Source organism: Sander vitreus, chromosome 8 (genome assembly GCF_031162955.1).
Source record: "Sander vitreus isolate 19-12246 chromosome 8, sanVit1, whole genome shotgun sequence".
In the NCBI taxonomy this organism is placed as follows: domain Eukaryota; kingdom Metazoa; phylum Chordata; class Actinopteri; order Perciformes; family Percidae; genus Sander; species Sander vitreus.
In genome coordinates, this window is record NC_135862.1 from 27,021,412 (window position 1) to 27,038,970 (window position 17,559).

Sequence of the window (17,559 nt, forward strand, 5' to 3'; positions counted from 1 at the left end):
GCATTTGCGTGAATTGTTGCATTCGCGACATTGCAAATTCCTGGAGTGATGAATCAGGCACAAGTTGAAGGAGCTAATGGGATAACATTCCACTGGAATTGTACCTCAATCGGACGAGGTACAATTCCAGTGTAATGTTATTGCATCAGCTCCTTCAACTTGTGCCTGATTTATCAAAAAGCAGAATGTGGCTGTAGCTACAATATTAGCTGCATTGTCAGTTGTTATTGCCAGTCACGCTGGGCTTCTTTAAGTGTGTCAGCCAAGTCTGGAGAAGCTTGTTTGCAAGCATTTTCATATTAGCTTCCAGTCTTTGTTCATGAAATGAACCATCTAACGGTAGAGTGTCTTGAGCAGGGATTTTAGAGACAGCTTGTCCACTGTATTGAAAGACACCATCTCTTTGGCAATGAATGTGGTGACTGCTTCAGTACTCCTCCTTCCATCTAGCACTGTTGTTTGTATTTCATGCCCTTGTTAAATGTCCCTTTGATGGATAGTTCTGATGTAGAAGGCCAGACTGTACCCCTTTTTGCTGTATGGTCCATCTGTGCAGCAATGGTGGCATGATATTTTCACAGGTGGGCTTGCAAGTTAGTTTGTATTACCACCTTTTGCCATGATTTCTTTCCTGCAGTGTTTACACATTGTTTACAGCTATTATAAACACAGAAGGTAGAGTGAGCCAAACTAGCATTACTAATTGTGTGTTCACTCTGCCAACATTGATTATGTACACACCACCACCACTTTGGGCTGTGTTTGTTATTATTTCTGCCAAAGTTATGAAAAAGTAATAGTTAATTGATCACTTCCTTATTCCCAACATTTTGGAATTTTATCAAACTATTTACACTGATAAAATCTTGTCCCTCCTCTTCAAAACTATTTCCATCACTGGTCAGGGTGGTGTTTGTGATTTGGGAAATTGGGCGGCTAAATGGCTGCCTTGACATTTCATCAATAGGCTTGCTGGCTGCTTCCTGACTATCTGAGTGGGTGTAAAGTGTAGAACAGGGAAACAAAGCTCAATGGCTTGCTGACTCACTGACAAAGTAGAAGTACGTAAGTGGTGGATGGAAATTAAGGCTGGCTGGTTTTGAGACCATAGAGACTGGCTGACCCAGTTTCAACTCCAGCACCAGTTCCTTTCAGTGTTCAATCATGACATAGTGGGTCCCTCCCCACACCCCCCCACCCCTCTAGCCCAGCCTAGCTCACCAAGCCTGTCGTAACCTAGAACTCCGTATGCTTACTTCAAAAGTGCTTCTTGAGCTTTGCAGTTTGCTGTTACTGTACATTAAACATTTAAATAGCTTTACATTTTTTCAGAACTTTTATAGAATTCAGTCACGGTTTGCTTTAAGGTTCAGTTGGACATTATTAAGAATGCAAGATTGTGTACTTGTATTTAAGATTTTCTATTTATTTAATTGATCAGGTAGCCTCTTGTTTGTCTGAATAGCAAATTGGTGCATACACCTAATGCCGATGGTTCCTACTCCTACTAGATTGTGTTCTGCAGACACACAATAACACTTCCAGAAACAACCTGACACATTTTCACATTTTAATTAGTTAAGGTAAGTATGATTCCTACTTGAGTAACCCAAAATTCACACCAGAAGCGACAATTAAGTGGAGAGTAATGGCTACAGAATTGTCAATCTTTCCAATTTATGGATTGATTGTTTGCCAACACCCCAACTGAACAGTGATTGTCTAATCATAGTTTTACAACCATAACTAGGCACAGCAGCTGTCCAGCTCTTCAATTTTTCAACATGTTGAAGTCGTGTACATGGGGCTTAAGGCTGTGCACGATATATTGTTTCAGCATCGACACTGCGATCTGAGCATGCGCAATAGTCGCAGGACGTGTGATGTCACATCAGGCAAATTAACTCCAACACATCATGCTGAACTCGCAATTTCTCATTTTCTATGACTAATCCAGTGTTTCCCATTAAATAGCTCCAGACTGGGTAAGCCCATCACAGTTTCATAATGGACAGGAAATATTTTTCCACTTCTCGACGGGTGGGGGTCTGTGCAGTCTGCCAAGGGGATTCCACTCGACTCACGGGCGCTCGGTGTGGGAGGTTCCCCTCGTCTCCCCAGCTCTGTCTCGCTGGGCACATTTCCACCATTGCTGTGCGCTAGCCATAGGCTGGGACTGGCTCTAGTTTGGCTTGAAAAAGCTCGGGGTGAAGGTGGCTCGCCATTGACAGCACGGCCCCAGCCAGACCTCGGCACTTTTTTGGGGCCTTGCTGCACCATCTCTTCCTTTTTATAAAAAAAAAAATAGAATAGAAAAGAGAGAAAGAGTTTGGAGTGTTTTTTTGTAAGCCTGTTAAAGACCAAAAAAAACAGCTAAATTGTAAGAATGTTGATTTTTAAAATTTATTTTTAAACATTTGTGTGGCTTTTTTGGCCTGTATTTCTTAGTACAGATGAAGACAGGAAAGGGGGGGGAGAGAGAGAGAATTAATGACATGCACTGCGGTATAGACTAAGCCTTTGCACATGGGGCGCACGCTCAACCAGAGCAGAGTTTCACAGTTTTTTAAGTTCAATAATTGCAAAATTTTTCCAAAAGACAATTAGTAATCATGTTAAATAATTGTGATTTCAGTATTGACCAAAATAATCGTGATTATGATTTTTTTTCATATTTCAGCAGCCTTATCTGACGTAATCTACAAAAGATCCTAACTTTACTTTGGATGCCAAGGAGCACATCATTAGTTAACAAATAATAACAGTTTGTGGGTTTACAGGTTGTTTTAAAAAGCCCTGTTCACTAGTGGTGTAACGGACCATAGTTGATCCTTGGTCCGTGCGGATCAACTTTCACAGTTCGGAATGCATGTGAACCGCGGATTCATTGCAAAGTTTAACCACAATAATAGTGTGAAATACAATTTTACTGTCGCTGTTAGTTAAAGTAGGCTGATAAATCTCCATAGAGGGTTGCTGTGAAAAGATACAGGCAATGCAATTTTCTGTTTGTGTGAATGGCACATGTTAAAAGCAGTTGTATGTATTTGTGCATAAGTATTTACATATGCATACATACACATGTGATGTGCGTGCAAGTGAAGTATATATGTATGCGCAAGTGAAGTATATATGTATGCGCAAGTGAAGTATATATGTATGCACAAGTGAAGTATGCATGTATTCGCAAGTGAAGTATATATGTATGTGCAAGTGAAGTATAAATGTATGTGCAAATGAAGTATATATGTATGCACAATAGGGGTGGGGGAAAAAATCGATACAGCATAGTATCGCGATATTTTCCTTGACAATACTGAATTGATACACAGGTGCCAAGTATCGATCTATTATTATATGCGTTGGTCAATATGTCTGCTTGACAATCCCATTTTGCAGCAATACAATTGAAGTGAGATGAAGAAACAGAGAAATGTGTCTTTTTAGATAAAACAGATATTGACAAAGTTTCCTTTTGGGGACATAATTTGAAATTGGGAAAAATTAGAAGTTGGAAAAAAATTTATAAATTGCAATATATCGCAGAATATTGCAATATGTTTAAAATCATGATAATATACCGTATTGTGACACAAGTATTGTGATGATATCGTATTGTGAGGCCTCTGGTGATTCCCAGAACTAATGCACAAGTAAAGTATATCTTTATGCGAAAGTGAAGTATTTATGTATGTGCAAGTGAAGTATATATGCTGTATGTATGTGCAAGTAAAGTATTACATTTTGGCCAAGGCGGCTTCTCATACATCAGTGTATTTTCAAACTTGTGAATGTGGCGGGCGAGGAAGCTGCAGCGATCGACAATAGGTGGCGGTAATGCTCTGCCCGGCTGCAATTTACCATTTAACAACCGAAGAAAAAGTAATTTCCAGTCAGTGCATAACGTCTGTGCGTGATTTTAGCAACACTACCTTACTTTCACAACTATTTATGCACTACACAAGTGAGTACATAGTGTACACAACAAACAAACACAAATGTGCTCAGTTTATAAACTTTTTAAACTATTGCTTATTGCTAATGCAATACAAGTTGGTTTTAGCATAGCTCGCTGTTGGCATTGCTCGCTGTTGCCAGAATGTGTCATCATATTTTTAGTTTTGTTTACATTTCTATATTTGTGAAAGATTAGATTTGCGCTTGACTTACTTTTCTCTTCGTCTCTCTCCAGGGGTAGACGGGTTTCACCAGCTGCTTAAGGCTCAGGATCATAGCGGGGCAGACTGACCACATCAAACCGGATGAAACTAGGTTGGGCTGAATCAAACCAGACAGACCAGAGCAGAACGGAGCAGACCAGACTGATCAAGACTATACCCAGCCCATCCACGAGGCCTGTTACAGTTTCCTATCCAGGTAACTGAAGCACCTCTGTTCCGTGTGCAATGCTGCTCCCACTCATATTTCCGAGAGGATGAATTTGAACCAAGCCTACTGATCTTATGCATCAGTCTGACTCATGTGAGAACTGCCAGGAAGTTGAATGCATAAACAGAAAATACAGAGCTTTTTGGTACTTATTCATCCTATTGTCTACTCCCACTTTAAGGGCCTAAGGGCCTTTCTATACCTAAAAGGGGCTTTATTGGCATGGGAAACCGGTGTTTAAATTGCCAAAGCAAGTGTGAAATGGGCGCCCGGATAGCTCAGTTGGTAGAGCGGGCACCCATATATAGAGGTTTACTCCTCGACGCAGCGGGCCCGGGTTCGACTCCGACCTGCAGCCCTTTGCTGCATGTCATTCTCTCTCCCCTTTCATGTCTTCTGCTGTCCTATCCAAATAAAGGCTGAAAATGCCCAAAAACATAATCTTAAAAAAAAATCAAACGTGCATACATTGACTAATGCACATGAGTAACAAGCATAAAGTGTAGTCAGAGCTTTATAACATTCTAATCAAATATATAAAGAAAAAAGGAATTTTATTTATCTACAAAAAGGGGCCTCTGCAAGTTTCAGAACCACTGGGTTGCACCATGGCAAACTTTTGTCACCAGTTAGGGGATGTGCTGGAAAAAATGTCAGCTCTGAAGGCCGTGCTGGTGATTTATTTAGATTTCTTTAATGAATGTGAAATGTCTCAAAATTTAGATTTTTTTTTTTTGTAATAAACCATGCCCACTTTAATAAATTATTAGCAAACTTTATCGGCTGAGACACAACCCTAGATTGTGCACAGTGAAGTTTCCATTCAGCCAATTACAAGATATCAACTTTTTGCATTTGTGGCTCCCCTTCTCGCAATGCGCTTGTAAATGTAGGCTTGGTTAAGACTCTTGAACATGTGTCTCGAATTTTAGGTTGATGCCTCAAAGCGTTCATGAGATATGGAGAATTCTCTAAAATGACTTATCTTTTGTAAAAAAAAATATTGTACAATCGACACAAATTTACGTATTAAAATTGCTTTGATAAGAACAGCGAAGTCCGTAGATTATTTTGACACCGTTTTTGGGACGATAGTGGTCTTATGCTTGTAACATTTTTAGATAATTGAGAATATATATTTTTTTTTAGAGCAAAAGACCATTAAAGCAAAGATGCAGAAAAATAGCGAGATTAAATGGATGAAAGAATTCAGACTTTAAGCCATGCCGTTTTCGAGATATTTGCAACAACGGAAACTTTATTTTTCACAGCCCCACCATGTGGCTGATTAGGTTCATATTTCTTGAGCAGCACACAACTTCCAACCATTGGTGGCGTTTTCACGTTTCTACGATGTACCATCTTTTATTGCCTTTATTCATAGGACAGATTAAGACAGGAAAGTGGTAGAGAGAGAGAGGGGGAATGACATTTAGCAAAGGGCCGCAGGTTGGATCTGAACCAGCGGTCACTGCGACAAGGACTGAGCCTCTGAACATGGGGCGCACGCTCAACTAGGTGAGCTAACCAGGCGCCCCTGTGGGGCTTGAACCCCCAACTATGAGCCCAAGTCTCATAAAGTAGGCTCACAGAGTTTTGAGTAGATGTCATTATCTCCTAAGTAGGGCTGGGCGATACGGAGAAAATCAAATATCACGATATTTTTGACCCAATACCTCGATATTGATATTGCGGCGATATTGTAGGGTTGACATTTGGTGCTTTCACAAAATATCTTTACAATTAGATTTTTGATATATAATCAGTCATGTGGATTTAATGACTGTGGGTAAAGGCAAATGATAGAACAGCTAGAACAGTCTGGTAAGTTCACAAAATGACATCATTTTACTGTAATACAGTTTGTAAAACCAGGAAAGACAACATTTGTGTCATATTACGATATTACAATATCCAAAATCTAAGACGATATCTAGTCTCATATCACGATATCGTTATAATATTGATATATTGCCCAGCCCTACTCCGAAAGTTGTTCATCTTCTTAACATTAGGTCAGATTCAGTTGAGAAAATACTAAATAATAATTTAAATACTTTTTTGGGTTGAAATAAGGGAATGGGAACACACATGACACATCACTATGACTTGTGTGTGTCATGTAACTGCTATCGTATGACCTAAATCTCCTTGGAAAATATTAACTGTGACATACTGTGCATATACATGCAGTTACTGAGACAATAGTGGTTTCCTGTTCATTCTGCCTCCACATTTGACCTAGATTCCATGATGTTTGCCGCATGTTTCGAGGTCACTAAAACTGTGTGTCTGCGTTTTCTTTCAGTGTTTTGATTTTAATGTTTTTGCTCAGTTTCAGAATAGCTCCTTTCCTGCTGGGACTGACAGTTAATTGTAAACGTGATATTGTGTGTTCACAGTTGTGGGCTCCAGAGTGGATGGAAGGAGATGATTTTAACACAGAGGCTGTGATGAACATCTGTGGTGAGTGTGACTTCTTATTCTGCCATTAAACTCTCCCTGTTACAACAGCAAATGTGTTTGACCCATCCTAAGAAATATGCATGTCTGAAACCCGCTTAACTGCGGATATTTTCCACAGGGGCCGCTTTGATCTTGTCTTTTAACTTTAATGGGGTTTTCTTGTCAGCCAGTACTGCAGTCAATATAGATACCATGGCTAACCCTCATGTTATTAGTAATTAGTTACATATTTCAACACGCACCCATTACAATCAACAGCCCCACATGATAAATACTGGAGTGCTTATTAATCTAGCTCACTTATGCGTGCCATATTTAAACCTCCTGATGTTTTTGACCCATTTTCAAAAAGCTCTATATCAGAAATGTGTGTTTCTTTCAACCAAATTGTCAAAAAAATAACGGGGATGGTTCTGTGCAACGCTCTTTACAAGTAAAACAAATGATCAGTTCACTACTTTCTTTAAAAGATGATTTTTTTGGGCATTTTAGGCCTTTATTTCCACAGGACAGATGAAGACATGAAAGGAGAGAGAGAAGGGGAATGACGTGTATATGTGCACCTGCTCTACCAACTGAGCTAACCCGGCCACGATCAGTTCACTACTTTCATTGAATATGTGTGTTTTAATAAATTTTATAGCATTTGAAGAAACTAATTGATAAAATAATGTTAAAAAGCTTAAAAATGTCAAAAACAACAACAAAAATGTCAAAAGCGCAGAAAGAAAATCGACAAAGACATCGGAAAAAGTGACAAAGAACTTCGGGAAAAGTGACAAAACGTAAAAAAAAAAGTGACACAAATGTCGGAAAAAGCTTCAGAAACGACGTAAAACAACCAACAACACAAGGGTTAAGAGCAGTGTTGGGTGTAACAACACGTTACAAAGTAACGCATTACAGTAACGTAACGTAAAAAGTAGTGTAACGCCGATGACCTGCCGACGTGCATTCAATCCGCGCTGGACTCGTTCATAATGAATCAGCCATCACTCTGTGAGTAGAGAATCCAGTATGCAGTGTAGTTCAGACACTTCACTGATAAACCAGAGATTGGCTTTATGGTCAAAGATAGTTTTTGTATAATTAACTTCAGTCTCTGCTAGAGACCCCTGCTTTTAAAAGTAACGTAAAAGTAACGAGTAAAGTAAAAAGTTACTTTCCATACTAAGTAAAGTAACGGATTACTTTTTTAAGAAGTAACGAGTAACAAGCAAACACTACTTTTTAAAAGTAACTTCCCCAACACTGGTTAAGAGTGACTGTCCTTTCTATGTTATTTACATTTTCTTCTGTGATATGCGTTTTAGTTATACATGGAAACAGTTTGTACTGCACTGTGTTTTTACACATACATTCACTCCTAAAGGTTTTACCTTATTACGAAACACCTGTAGCCCACCCATTTCTTACCTACTCCATTCAGAAAAGTCGGTGAGGCATGGTTAGGCTGAATGAAAGAGATTTTGGTCTTTGCTCTGCAGATGACCTGATGGCAGACCAAAGGATGGACATCTCGTCTACAATGACTGACTTCATGTCCCCAGGGTCCACTGACCTCATCTCCAGCTCCATCAGCACTCCTAGCATGGACTACACCCGCAAGAGGAAGGGCAGCACTACCGATTACCAGTAAGGACACCAGGAAGTAAAGAAAAGAAGGAAAGACAAAAATGGATAAAGGAAGGATGGAAAGACATAATGACAAGTAAATGAGAATGAAACAAAGAAAGTGAATTTAAAGAAAAATATTTTTAAAAAAGGCAACAAATGGCATTAAGAAAAAAAGGCAGGGTGGAAAGAAAGAAAGAAAGAAAGAAAGAAATGTGTACTATTAAACGCTGACAATCAGTTATTTTTTTTTCCACACTGTAAATAATCACATACTGTATACCTCACAATACCTTCATGACCGAAACTGATTAATGCATTTGTATCTCTTTGCAGAATTGATGGCTTCTCATTTGAGTAAGTTCAAACATGACTCAATGTTAGTAGATTTAGCACAAAGTGTAATTTATAAAGATCTGAATTAGTAATGACCCACAATTGATTTTGCACCATGAAATAATGAATACGCTGAAAAACAACTGAACCCAGTAAACCTTTGGTTACTTTGATGTTCTCTGTTGTTCTTGTTGAAACGTATGCCTCCTGTCTCTCCTCCTTAGTGACATGGACCCAGACAAAGATAAACTGGGAAGGTAAGAGGCCATCATTATCATGGTAATATATTGGGTGCTTTAATTATTCAAGCATTGTCGCATGTGCTGTAGTTTTATCATCCCCGTCGTCGAAATGATCCAGTTTCACTAGTGATATACCGTATTGGTCCGAATATAAGACGTTTTTTTTTCCCGCTGTAAATACGTCTGAAAAAGTGTGGTCGTCTTATATTTGGGGTCTAGACTTTTTTATGTTAATACACCCACAACAACCGCACAAAACGAGTAAAACGCGTGTTGCAACCTCCTAACTGAAGCGAGTCACCGTCCCTCACAGCTAGCTAGTGCCAGGGCCTGAAACATGGAGAGACACAGCGATCGTCTCGAACAAAGTCTCAGCTGGACTCAAGCCAGCTGATGGTCGCGCTACAAATCAGTTGTTCCAAGTTGCAGAGGCTGGTTTAAGAACGTAAGGCACGTCACCTGTTTCAACAGCCAATAGAGAAGTCAGCTAGTAAAGTCAGCCATAAACTATAGAAATGATCCATAATCCATTTTATTTTAATGTTACAAACAGCTGGTCGAAATGGCAGAGTTTTAGACGGAGCCTCAACGAGCGCCCGAAAGCACGGTAACGTTATATGGTCAAGAGAGATAGAGAGAGAGCGCCCAGAGGCGTTAGAACAAAGCCGTGACTCAGAGAAATAAAATGCTGATTCATCACTAGAAGTGTAACTGTAGCAAGCATCTCACTATCACTAACGTTATCCACATTCATATTTAGACGCAACAAATGATACATCCAGCTACAAAAAAGTCGGAAGTTAGAACGGAAGTACAACGATGTGTAGTCATGTCTAAAAATGCAAACGGCCAGAGAAAATCTTACCGTGGTCCTCAAAGCGTGTGTGATTATGTGACTGAAAAACGGAATGATGGGATGCCCATTACCAGAGCAGTCATTCAGCTGAAGGCCTTGGAAATATTTACCGTTAATTTAAATGGGACACTTTCATCTAAAAATATATTGAAAATATTATTTTATTTAAAAGATGTTAAAAACAACAGCCTACCGTGTTTTATTCAATGTGTATTAGAATTATTTTCAAATAAAATGATTTTCTTTATAAAACCATATTTGGTCTTCAAAAAGTATTTGCAACATCTGAACATTAGAAAATCTTTTTCCCTTTCACATACCTCACTGACAGTTTTCTTTGGACCTGCTCACTTCTGTCTGTATGGGAACGGGCCTCAAGACACAACTACTCATACAAACAGAGTTGTTCATAAGTTGCATATACCAGTAATTGTGACATTAAACCCGTTTTTCAGTTATTTAGATATTCTCTTAGGAACAAACAAAATTCTTGAGTGGTTGTACAAGATGCATTCCAAGTTGTCTGCCTTCCTCCAAAGGAGGAAAAACCTTGTTGATTTAAGAATGTCCATTTGCTGTTGCCATATAAGTTCAGTGTCATGTGTGTTAATGGCTTGTTAATTTAGTGAGAATTTGTTTTTTGTTTAAGGATTTTGGCACAGTAACTTGTAACTTTTATAATTCAGTGGTGCCAACTCATATTCTCCTTTTGTGGCACACACACATGATGCAGTCACTGTAGATGGCCTTTTTGCAATTTAGGATTTCCTGTCATGGTACTGCTCTGCAATGACCCAATGTTGACAGCTGTAGTTATATTTTCGGACACTTCTTTTGCCTGCTGATTTCCAACAGCAGTTTAAAAAGTTTTTTTGTGAATAGCCGAATTCTTGCCTGCAAATAGAGTGAACCACGTAGCCTTACTGTATATAGCAATGATCAATTTTCAGGAACACAGACTTACTCACAAACTGTAGGCATTCACCAAGTTAACATTTATAAGACACATTTATGAGGATTTAAAATGTATTAAGAGAATTTGGTGAATCTGACTTGAAGCAGTCAAGCAACCAAAAACCTTAAAGTTTCTTCTCTCTTAAACATTCCCTTTTGCCAATTTCCCCTCTCTAATATATCTTTGTTTGTCTTTCCAGTGACCAACAGGGCAGGATTAAGAATGCCAGGTATAAAAACTCCTTTCCGTTCTCTCCCTCATTCCCCCCGCCTTCTAATCGTTCTTGCATGCATTAAATGTCCCTCTGTCTGATTGGGAACAGAGAGTGCTTTGTGTACGTTGATAATGAGAAACTTTATACATTGAAGTGTATAGATCCAAGCATTATGTTCAAGTAAGGGACTGTAAGAGCATTCCTAATGGCTAATGACAAGCTCTCTTTGTCTTGCGTGGAAAGTACCACCTTTAGTAGCAGCTAGTGAAGACAGAACAGAAAAGTTGGATAAACCTTCGGATGTGTTCTTACAGTCCTCAAAGATGGACATAACACCAAGGCATTTCATCTTTCGTCTTTAGAGAGCAGTGTGTTCTTAGCGCAGATTCATCATCATGGTAGACAAGAGTGCGAGGTGATGGATAATTCGCAGTGCAAGAATGCAACCCATTGAAGGATAACTTGCCTTATCTTGCAATCCTGTTGCAAGATTCTGTCTTTTATACAAATCCAAAATGATTTTCTTTTCCTTTGGATTTATGCCAGACAGATTGGAAAAGAGGAGAACAGTCAGTGTAAGATCACTGTCTGTTAATGTCTGATGCTTCTTCCTCTACAGAGAGGCTCACAGCCAGATCGAGAAGCGTCGCAGGGACAAGATGAACAGCTTCATCGACGAGCTGGCGTCACTGGTGCCCACCTGTAACGCCATGTCCCGCAAACTAGACAAGCTGACGGTCCTGCGCATGGCTGTCCAGCACATGAAGACACTCCGAGGTTAGTAAATCGCTGGAGATAGCTCAATTTATGAGGGGTTTACATAAGCTGTGGTTGGTACTGCCTGAAAATAATACTGCCAACATACTATATTCATACTGTATTCATGTACTGTACACAACTGTGAAAAGTGCCACTAGGGAAATGTCTCTGTAAGAATTGCAACAATATTGACAGCTCTTTGGCACACCTTACTGTGTCTATTCATGAATGGGAAAATAAAGGTGAAAGCTTCACATAGAGATTGGATCAGAGATATAACGGCACGATTAGTCAATTAATTTATTAGTTGACTGACAAAAACAAGATTTTTTTTAATTTGTCTGCTTCAGCTCTGGCAAGGCACACAACCTTGGCACTGAGGTATTTCCTAAAGAAGTTCGCTTTTTGCCCAGATGATAAGGCCCGGCAGGGAGTCAATTTAAGCCTGGCGCGCTTGCAATACACTGGCGGAAGTGGCCTGTGATCACCTTTGAGCAGCAAAGAAGATGAAGGATTGCTTTTTACAAAAAAGGAATAAAGGAAGACAATTGGTTATAAAAGCCAGAGACTTCAGTAGCTAAGCAAATAATAAATGATTCACGTGTTACTAATCAACAATCATGTTGACCATCTAAATATATGCAATAGCAAACTTATTTTTTAGTAAAACATGTCTGTTTACTAGAATGCTGGGTTACTTAAAGTAGATGGAAGAATATCTACTTATAACTTTCACTTAATAAGGCCCACAAACTGTGTGAGCTGTTACAGTGTGTGCATTTTCAGTCTGAATACCTTCAGGTGTGAGTGGGGTGTTCACTGTTGTGTTCACTGTTGTGTTCAGGTGCAGCCAACCCCTACACAGAGGCCAATTACAAGCCTTCCTTCCTCTCAGATGATGAACTGAAGCACTTGATATTAAGGGTGAGTGCAGTTCAAATGATTAGGCATCCAACACATACACAGTGTCACTTGTGTAACTGTTTAAAAGTTTAAACTCCTGATTCTCTGCATTGTGTAGTGATGATGGTGGTGAACTAATGGCTGACGGTTAGACTCCCAACGGAACAAACACTAATGATGATTTATCGCTTACAAGCATTTCGGGATCTGAGGGATACAAGCCCGGCCTCAGTAAAACTAGCCAGTATAAAATAAAATAATAAGCAAAGGAAACTTCCAACACTGATGAATGATTTCTGTAGCCAAACTATATGCTATACTAACTGACGTATAGGATCAACGGTCCAGGATCAAAGACTTTTAGCGTTAAAAAAAACTACATTACAATTCACCCAAAGATACTAATGATACAGGTGGATATTTACACATAAATGATTACTCTGGGTGTAGTTACTGTCTCTCAGATAGGCTGTACATTAATATTTACAGGTTTTCATCACAGTCACACACTCATCTGCGGGATACAAGCCCGTTCTGACTTGTTACCCCAGTGATGGGCTTCATAGCTGCAACGTTACCTTAGGTACTGTAACTATTAAATATGAAATAAAAAAATAACAGCAAAAAAAATATGAAAATAGCACGAAAATGGACACCTACCATTCACTACCAAATAGAGGTAAAATTACTGACAAAAATAATTAAAGCTTAAATTGTCTATTTAATATAACATGCAAGAGGGATATGTTACAGTAGCACAATACTTGATTCGCCATGCAGTCTGCATGGTACTCTTTGTACTATTCATTTTCATCATTTGTCGCCAGTCTTATCTACTAATTATGGTACTCAAAACATGAAGCAATGTAAAGCTAAATCATACCGTGTATCCTAATATTGGACCAAAGTAGGCATTTTTAAAGAATTCATTTTTTTCGTCTTTTCTATGAAGAAAATTAATTTGTGGAATGCCCCATATTTATTCCAGTGTTTTGTGTGTTTGATAATGCAGGCTGCTGATGGTTTCCTGTTTGTGGTTGGGTGCGACCGCGGAAAGATCCTCTTTGTTTCCGAATCAGTCTACAAGATCCTCAACTACAGCCAGGTAAGGAGGTATTTGTGAATTGGAGAAAAAGGGACTTATGTCCATTTACTGCGTGTTACTCAAAAAGGTAGTGTTGATAATATGTTTAGCCAGCTTAAGTAATTGTTAAGCCTCTCAGCCTTGAAGAAGATAGATAGATAGATAGATAGATAGATAGATAGATAGATACAGCACAGAATATACATGAAATACTAGGATACAATATACATGAAATAATAGGATACAATATACATACATACAATATACATGAAATAATAATAGGATAGAACACAAGAACAACTTATAGTATGTGTCATACTTGACATTTTTTATATCCTTCATCACATCAGTCACTCTGCAAATTACACAGGATTCCATAGTGTTGACCTTTTTATTTGGCAAAAAAAAAGATATAAAAGGATTTTCTCAAATCAGCGGCATTTTTTCACCATGAAAAATCAAATTCAAGCTCATTCATTACTTGAGTTGGATATTCTGTTTCTCTCAGTAGTTCATTTTTATATAGTCTCGCTTTGCCAGACCATCCACACGCTGCGAAGTGAAGGAGGGTCTGGCTACTCCACACAGCATTCCAGGATGGGAGAAAAACGTGCTCTGGTTTATTGGCATTTCTTTAAACCAAGCACAACAACATCTAGCTGTCTCAATCTACCATGCAGATATCTGAGGAGCAGTCAACAATAGTCCTCATAAATCCACAGAATTTAAAATTCCAACACAAAGAAAGTGGAAGGAAGCGGAAAATGCATGCGTCCAGCAGAATTTCCTGCCGCACCGGAGCAATCCCGGAAGTGGAACGTCAAGGATATAGACCAATTTTGATATAAAAGATTTAAATTGCCTTGCAATTTACCAGAAAAGCTACCACATGAAATAACTAAAGTAGCAGTTATCACAGCGCTGACTTTAGAGAAGTTAATGTTGTTTATGGAAGTAGTAGTAGATGTTTTTAGTTAGTAGTTCTGTCCTTGCCCATCTTGTTTTATGTTCCTTGCCCCTATTCCCCTTTCACGTCATTCCCTTGATTCTCTTTGTCTGTCACTCATATATTCCACCTGCTGCATCCAGAACGACCTGATAGGTCAGAGCCTGTTTGACTACCTACACCCCAAGGACATTGCCAAGGTCAAGGAGCAGCTGTCCTCTTCCGATACGGCCCCACGAGAGAGACTCATTGACGCTAAAAGTAAGTCCAAACACACATTATCTATTGTGTAGCATTGGAATCTAGTTAATGTCGATCTCTTGTGTATTCCACCCTTTCACTCTGAGCTTACATCTTAATCTGTTGTGTCCTCATGCTAGCAGGCAAAACTGTAGCTGTCAGCAATCTCAAGGCTGCCTTATGTCTCTAGAAAATAATATTTATTGTGAAATACAGCACCTGGTTGTATTGTTTATTTGTTGAGCTAGTGCCGTGCCCACCTGTTCGGAACGGGCTGCATTGCTTGGTTACCAGAATTTTTTCCCCCACAACTTTATCTAACTATAAGCGCGGTTCAGTCAGTCAACAATAGGCTGCAGCTCATCTAGAGATTTGGCGTGTCCCCTTTTATCGTCTAGTCGTCACACATCCAGGTAGTGATGTTGCCCTCCAGGTAGCGATGTTGCCCGCGCGGAGGAAGGAGGGAACCTGGCAGCCTGCCGGGGAAGCCGCTCTTAAACCGTGCGCAGAACGGCCGGAGTGCTGGAGAGCCCGAGAGCCTGGGCGTTCATGTACCATGTGTTTGTGTATGATTAATTTTTATAATTTGCATGGAGCATAGACAGCAATCACTTTCTGGCATGACAGCCGGTGAACCGCAATCAATGAGCCTTTTAGGGATGTAGCAACTCCCACAAACGATCTGCTGTTCCTCTGAGATATAGGAGCTCTCATTTGGTAATTTGGCAAAAGGAATCTTACAAAGAACAGATGGAAGTGATTGAAATATTACTGAAAGTAAGTAAAAACGCTATGACAAGGAAATGGTGTGAAATAGATTCCCCCCCACAGAGGACCAATGGCGAGTAATAGTTGAATACATTTTCTTAATGGAAAAACTATTTTAAGACTGCATGGATGCAAATGGCTGAAATGGGCATCATTCAAGACTTAAAATATAGGCACTGAAAATAGAAAGACAAATTGAATTTGGCTACAGGAGTTTCAGACTGATGGATGTTATAAGAATACATTTAGAGTTTTGTAAGTTCTGAGAGTAATGAAAAAAATGTCAGCTTTCATATTGCAGACAATAATGCAATAACGCTTTAAAAGCATCTGCACTGAACATTAAAAACAATTATGACTGGGTTAGCTCAGTTGGTAGAGCAGGCGCACATATATGGAGGTGTATACCTTGACGCAGAAGGTCCAGGGTTCGAGGCTGAACCTGAGACCTGCATGTCATCCCCCTCTCTCTCCCCTTTCATATCTATCTGTTCTTTCCATTAAAGGCTGAAATGCCCCAAAAAAAACTTTAAAAAAAACAAAAAACAATTATGTTAAAGAAAAAACAACCTGTCGCTATGTTAACTATATGTATGTTTGTGTATGTGCAGCTGGTCTTCCAGTGAAGACAGACATCACCCCCGGCCCATCTAGACTCTGTTCTGGAGCCAGACGGTCATTTTTCTGCAGGATGAAGTGCAACAGGCCCTCTGTCAAAGTAGAGGATAAAGACTTTCCCTCCACCTGCTCTAAGAAAAAAGGTAAGGTACGGTTTGTTTTCCTAAAACATGAATTAAAACTGATATTCTTTCACCCACAATCATCCTCTTCCCCTAACATGTAAGGCTGCTTCCCTTGTAGAGGAAGCTTTGACCTACTCAAAGCATCTCCCCATCAGTTTTCATCTTTGAGTGCCAGTCAAGGGCTCTTCTCTACATTCAGCCTTTACCTAAGGGTAACTACCATTTTTTTTAAAAGACCTGGACCCTATTTTCCTATGTTTTTGTGTTTAAGTGACTGATGGGAACAAAAATCTTTGACATTGGTCCAGTATTAAGCGAGATAAAACAAGCTACAATGTAAGTTAATAGGGCAATTGTCTAGCTTGTATTTACCTTCACAAAAGTGAAGTGACTGACAACATTATGGAAAGGATCCCTTCAGAGATAGACCTTTAAAACCTCTTTAAGACCTTTCTGTTTAACCAGAAACAGACTCCATTTAAAAAAGCAATACTTTAAGCATGTATAGAGCCAACATATTTTCACATGGAAATCGATAAACTGTGTTTTTTTTTCAACCAGAACTAGAGTTGTGATGGTTGGAAAAGTGGAAACACGACCCAAAACGGCTTTTCATAGTTTTATTTTGTTTCTGTCGACTTTGAATGAAGTGTATTTTACGATGCTAAAATTACTGTTTATTTTTCATGGAGTCTGGTGGGTTTAGCGAACGCAATTTTGTGGATGTTTTTGTTTAAAAAAAGGATCTTACTCTTTAACAGAAAGGTCGACCTCCTTAGAACTCCTTTCCATAATGTTGTCAGACACTTAGGATATGAATCTGAGCCTGTCAGTGGCAAAACGAGCACTTTTGTGAACGTAAATACAAGCTGGACAATTGCCCTATTAACTTACATTGTAGCTTGTTTTGCCGCTGCCCACTGTAGCGATCTCGCTTAATACTGGACAAATGTCAAAGATTGTTGTTCCCATCAGTCACTTAGACACAAAAACATAGGAAAATTTCCTACGGTTAAAAAAAAAAGTAGTTACCCTTTAAGACAC

General features: G+C 39.2%; 1 protein-coding gene across 3 annotated transcripts in view; it reads left to right on the forward strand.

The window, feature by feature from the left end:
- Nucleotides 1-17,559, forward strand: part of LOC144522543 (basic helix-loop-helix ARNT-like protein 1) — a 39,146-nt gene that overhangs the window by 4,737 nt on the left and 16,850 nt on the right. For 2 of the 3 annotated variants that reach the window (XM_078257709.1, XM_078257711.1), the window contains exons 2-12: nucleotides 4,193-4,377; nucleotides 6,792-6,855; nucleotides 8,343-8,490; nucleotides 8,806-8,826; nucleotides 9,030-9,062; nucleotides 11,058-11,087; nucleotides 11,692-11,849; nucleotides 12,676-12,755; nucleotides 13,747-13,839; nucleotides 14,908-15,025; nucleotides 16,384-16,533. In XM_078257709.1, coding sequence (XP_078113835.1) covers nucleotides 6,810-6,855; nucleotides 8,343-8,490; nucleotides 8,806-8,826; nucleotides 9,030-9,062; nucleotides 11,058-11,087; nucleotides 11,692-11,849; nucleotides 12,676-12,755; nucleotides 13,747-13,839; nucleotides 14,908-15,025; nucleotides 16,384-16,533 — 877 coding nt within the window. In that variant the 5' untranslated portion in view covers nucleotides 4,193-4,377; nucleotides 6,792-6,809. Of the gene's footprint in view, nucleotides 1-4,192; nucleotides 4,378-6,791; nucleotides 6,856-8,342; nucleotides 8,567-8,805; nucleotides 8,827-9,029; nucleotides 9,063-11,057; nucleotides 11,088-11,691; nucleotides 11,850-12,675; nucleotides 12,756-13,746; nucleotides 13,840-14,907; nucleotides 15,026-16,383; nucleotides 16,534-17,559 lie in introns of those variants that run through there. The other variant, XM_078257712.1, reaches the window with a different exon arrangement.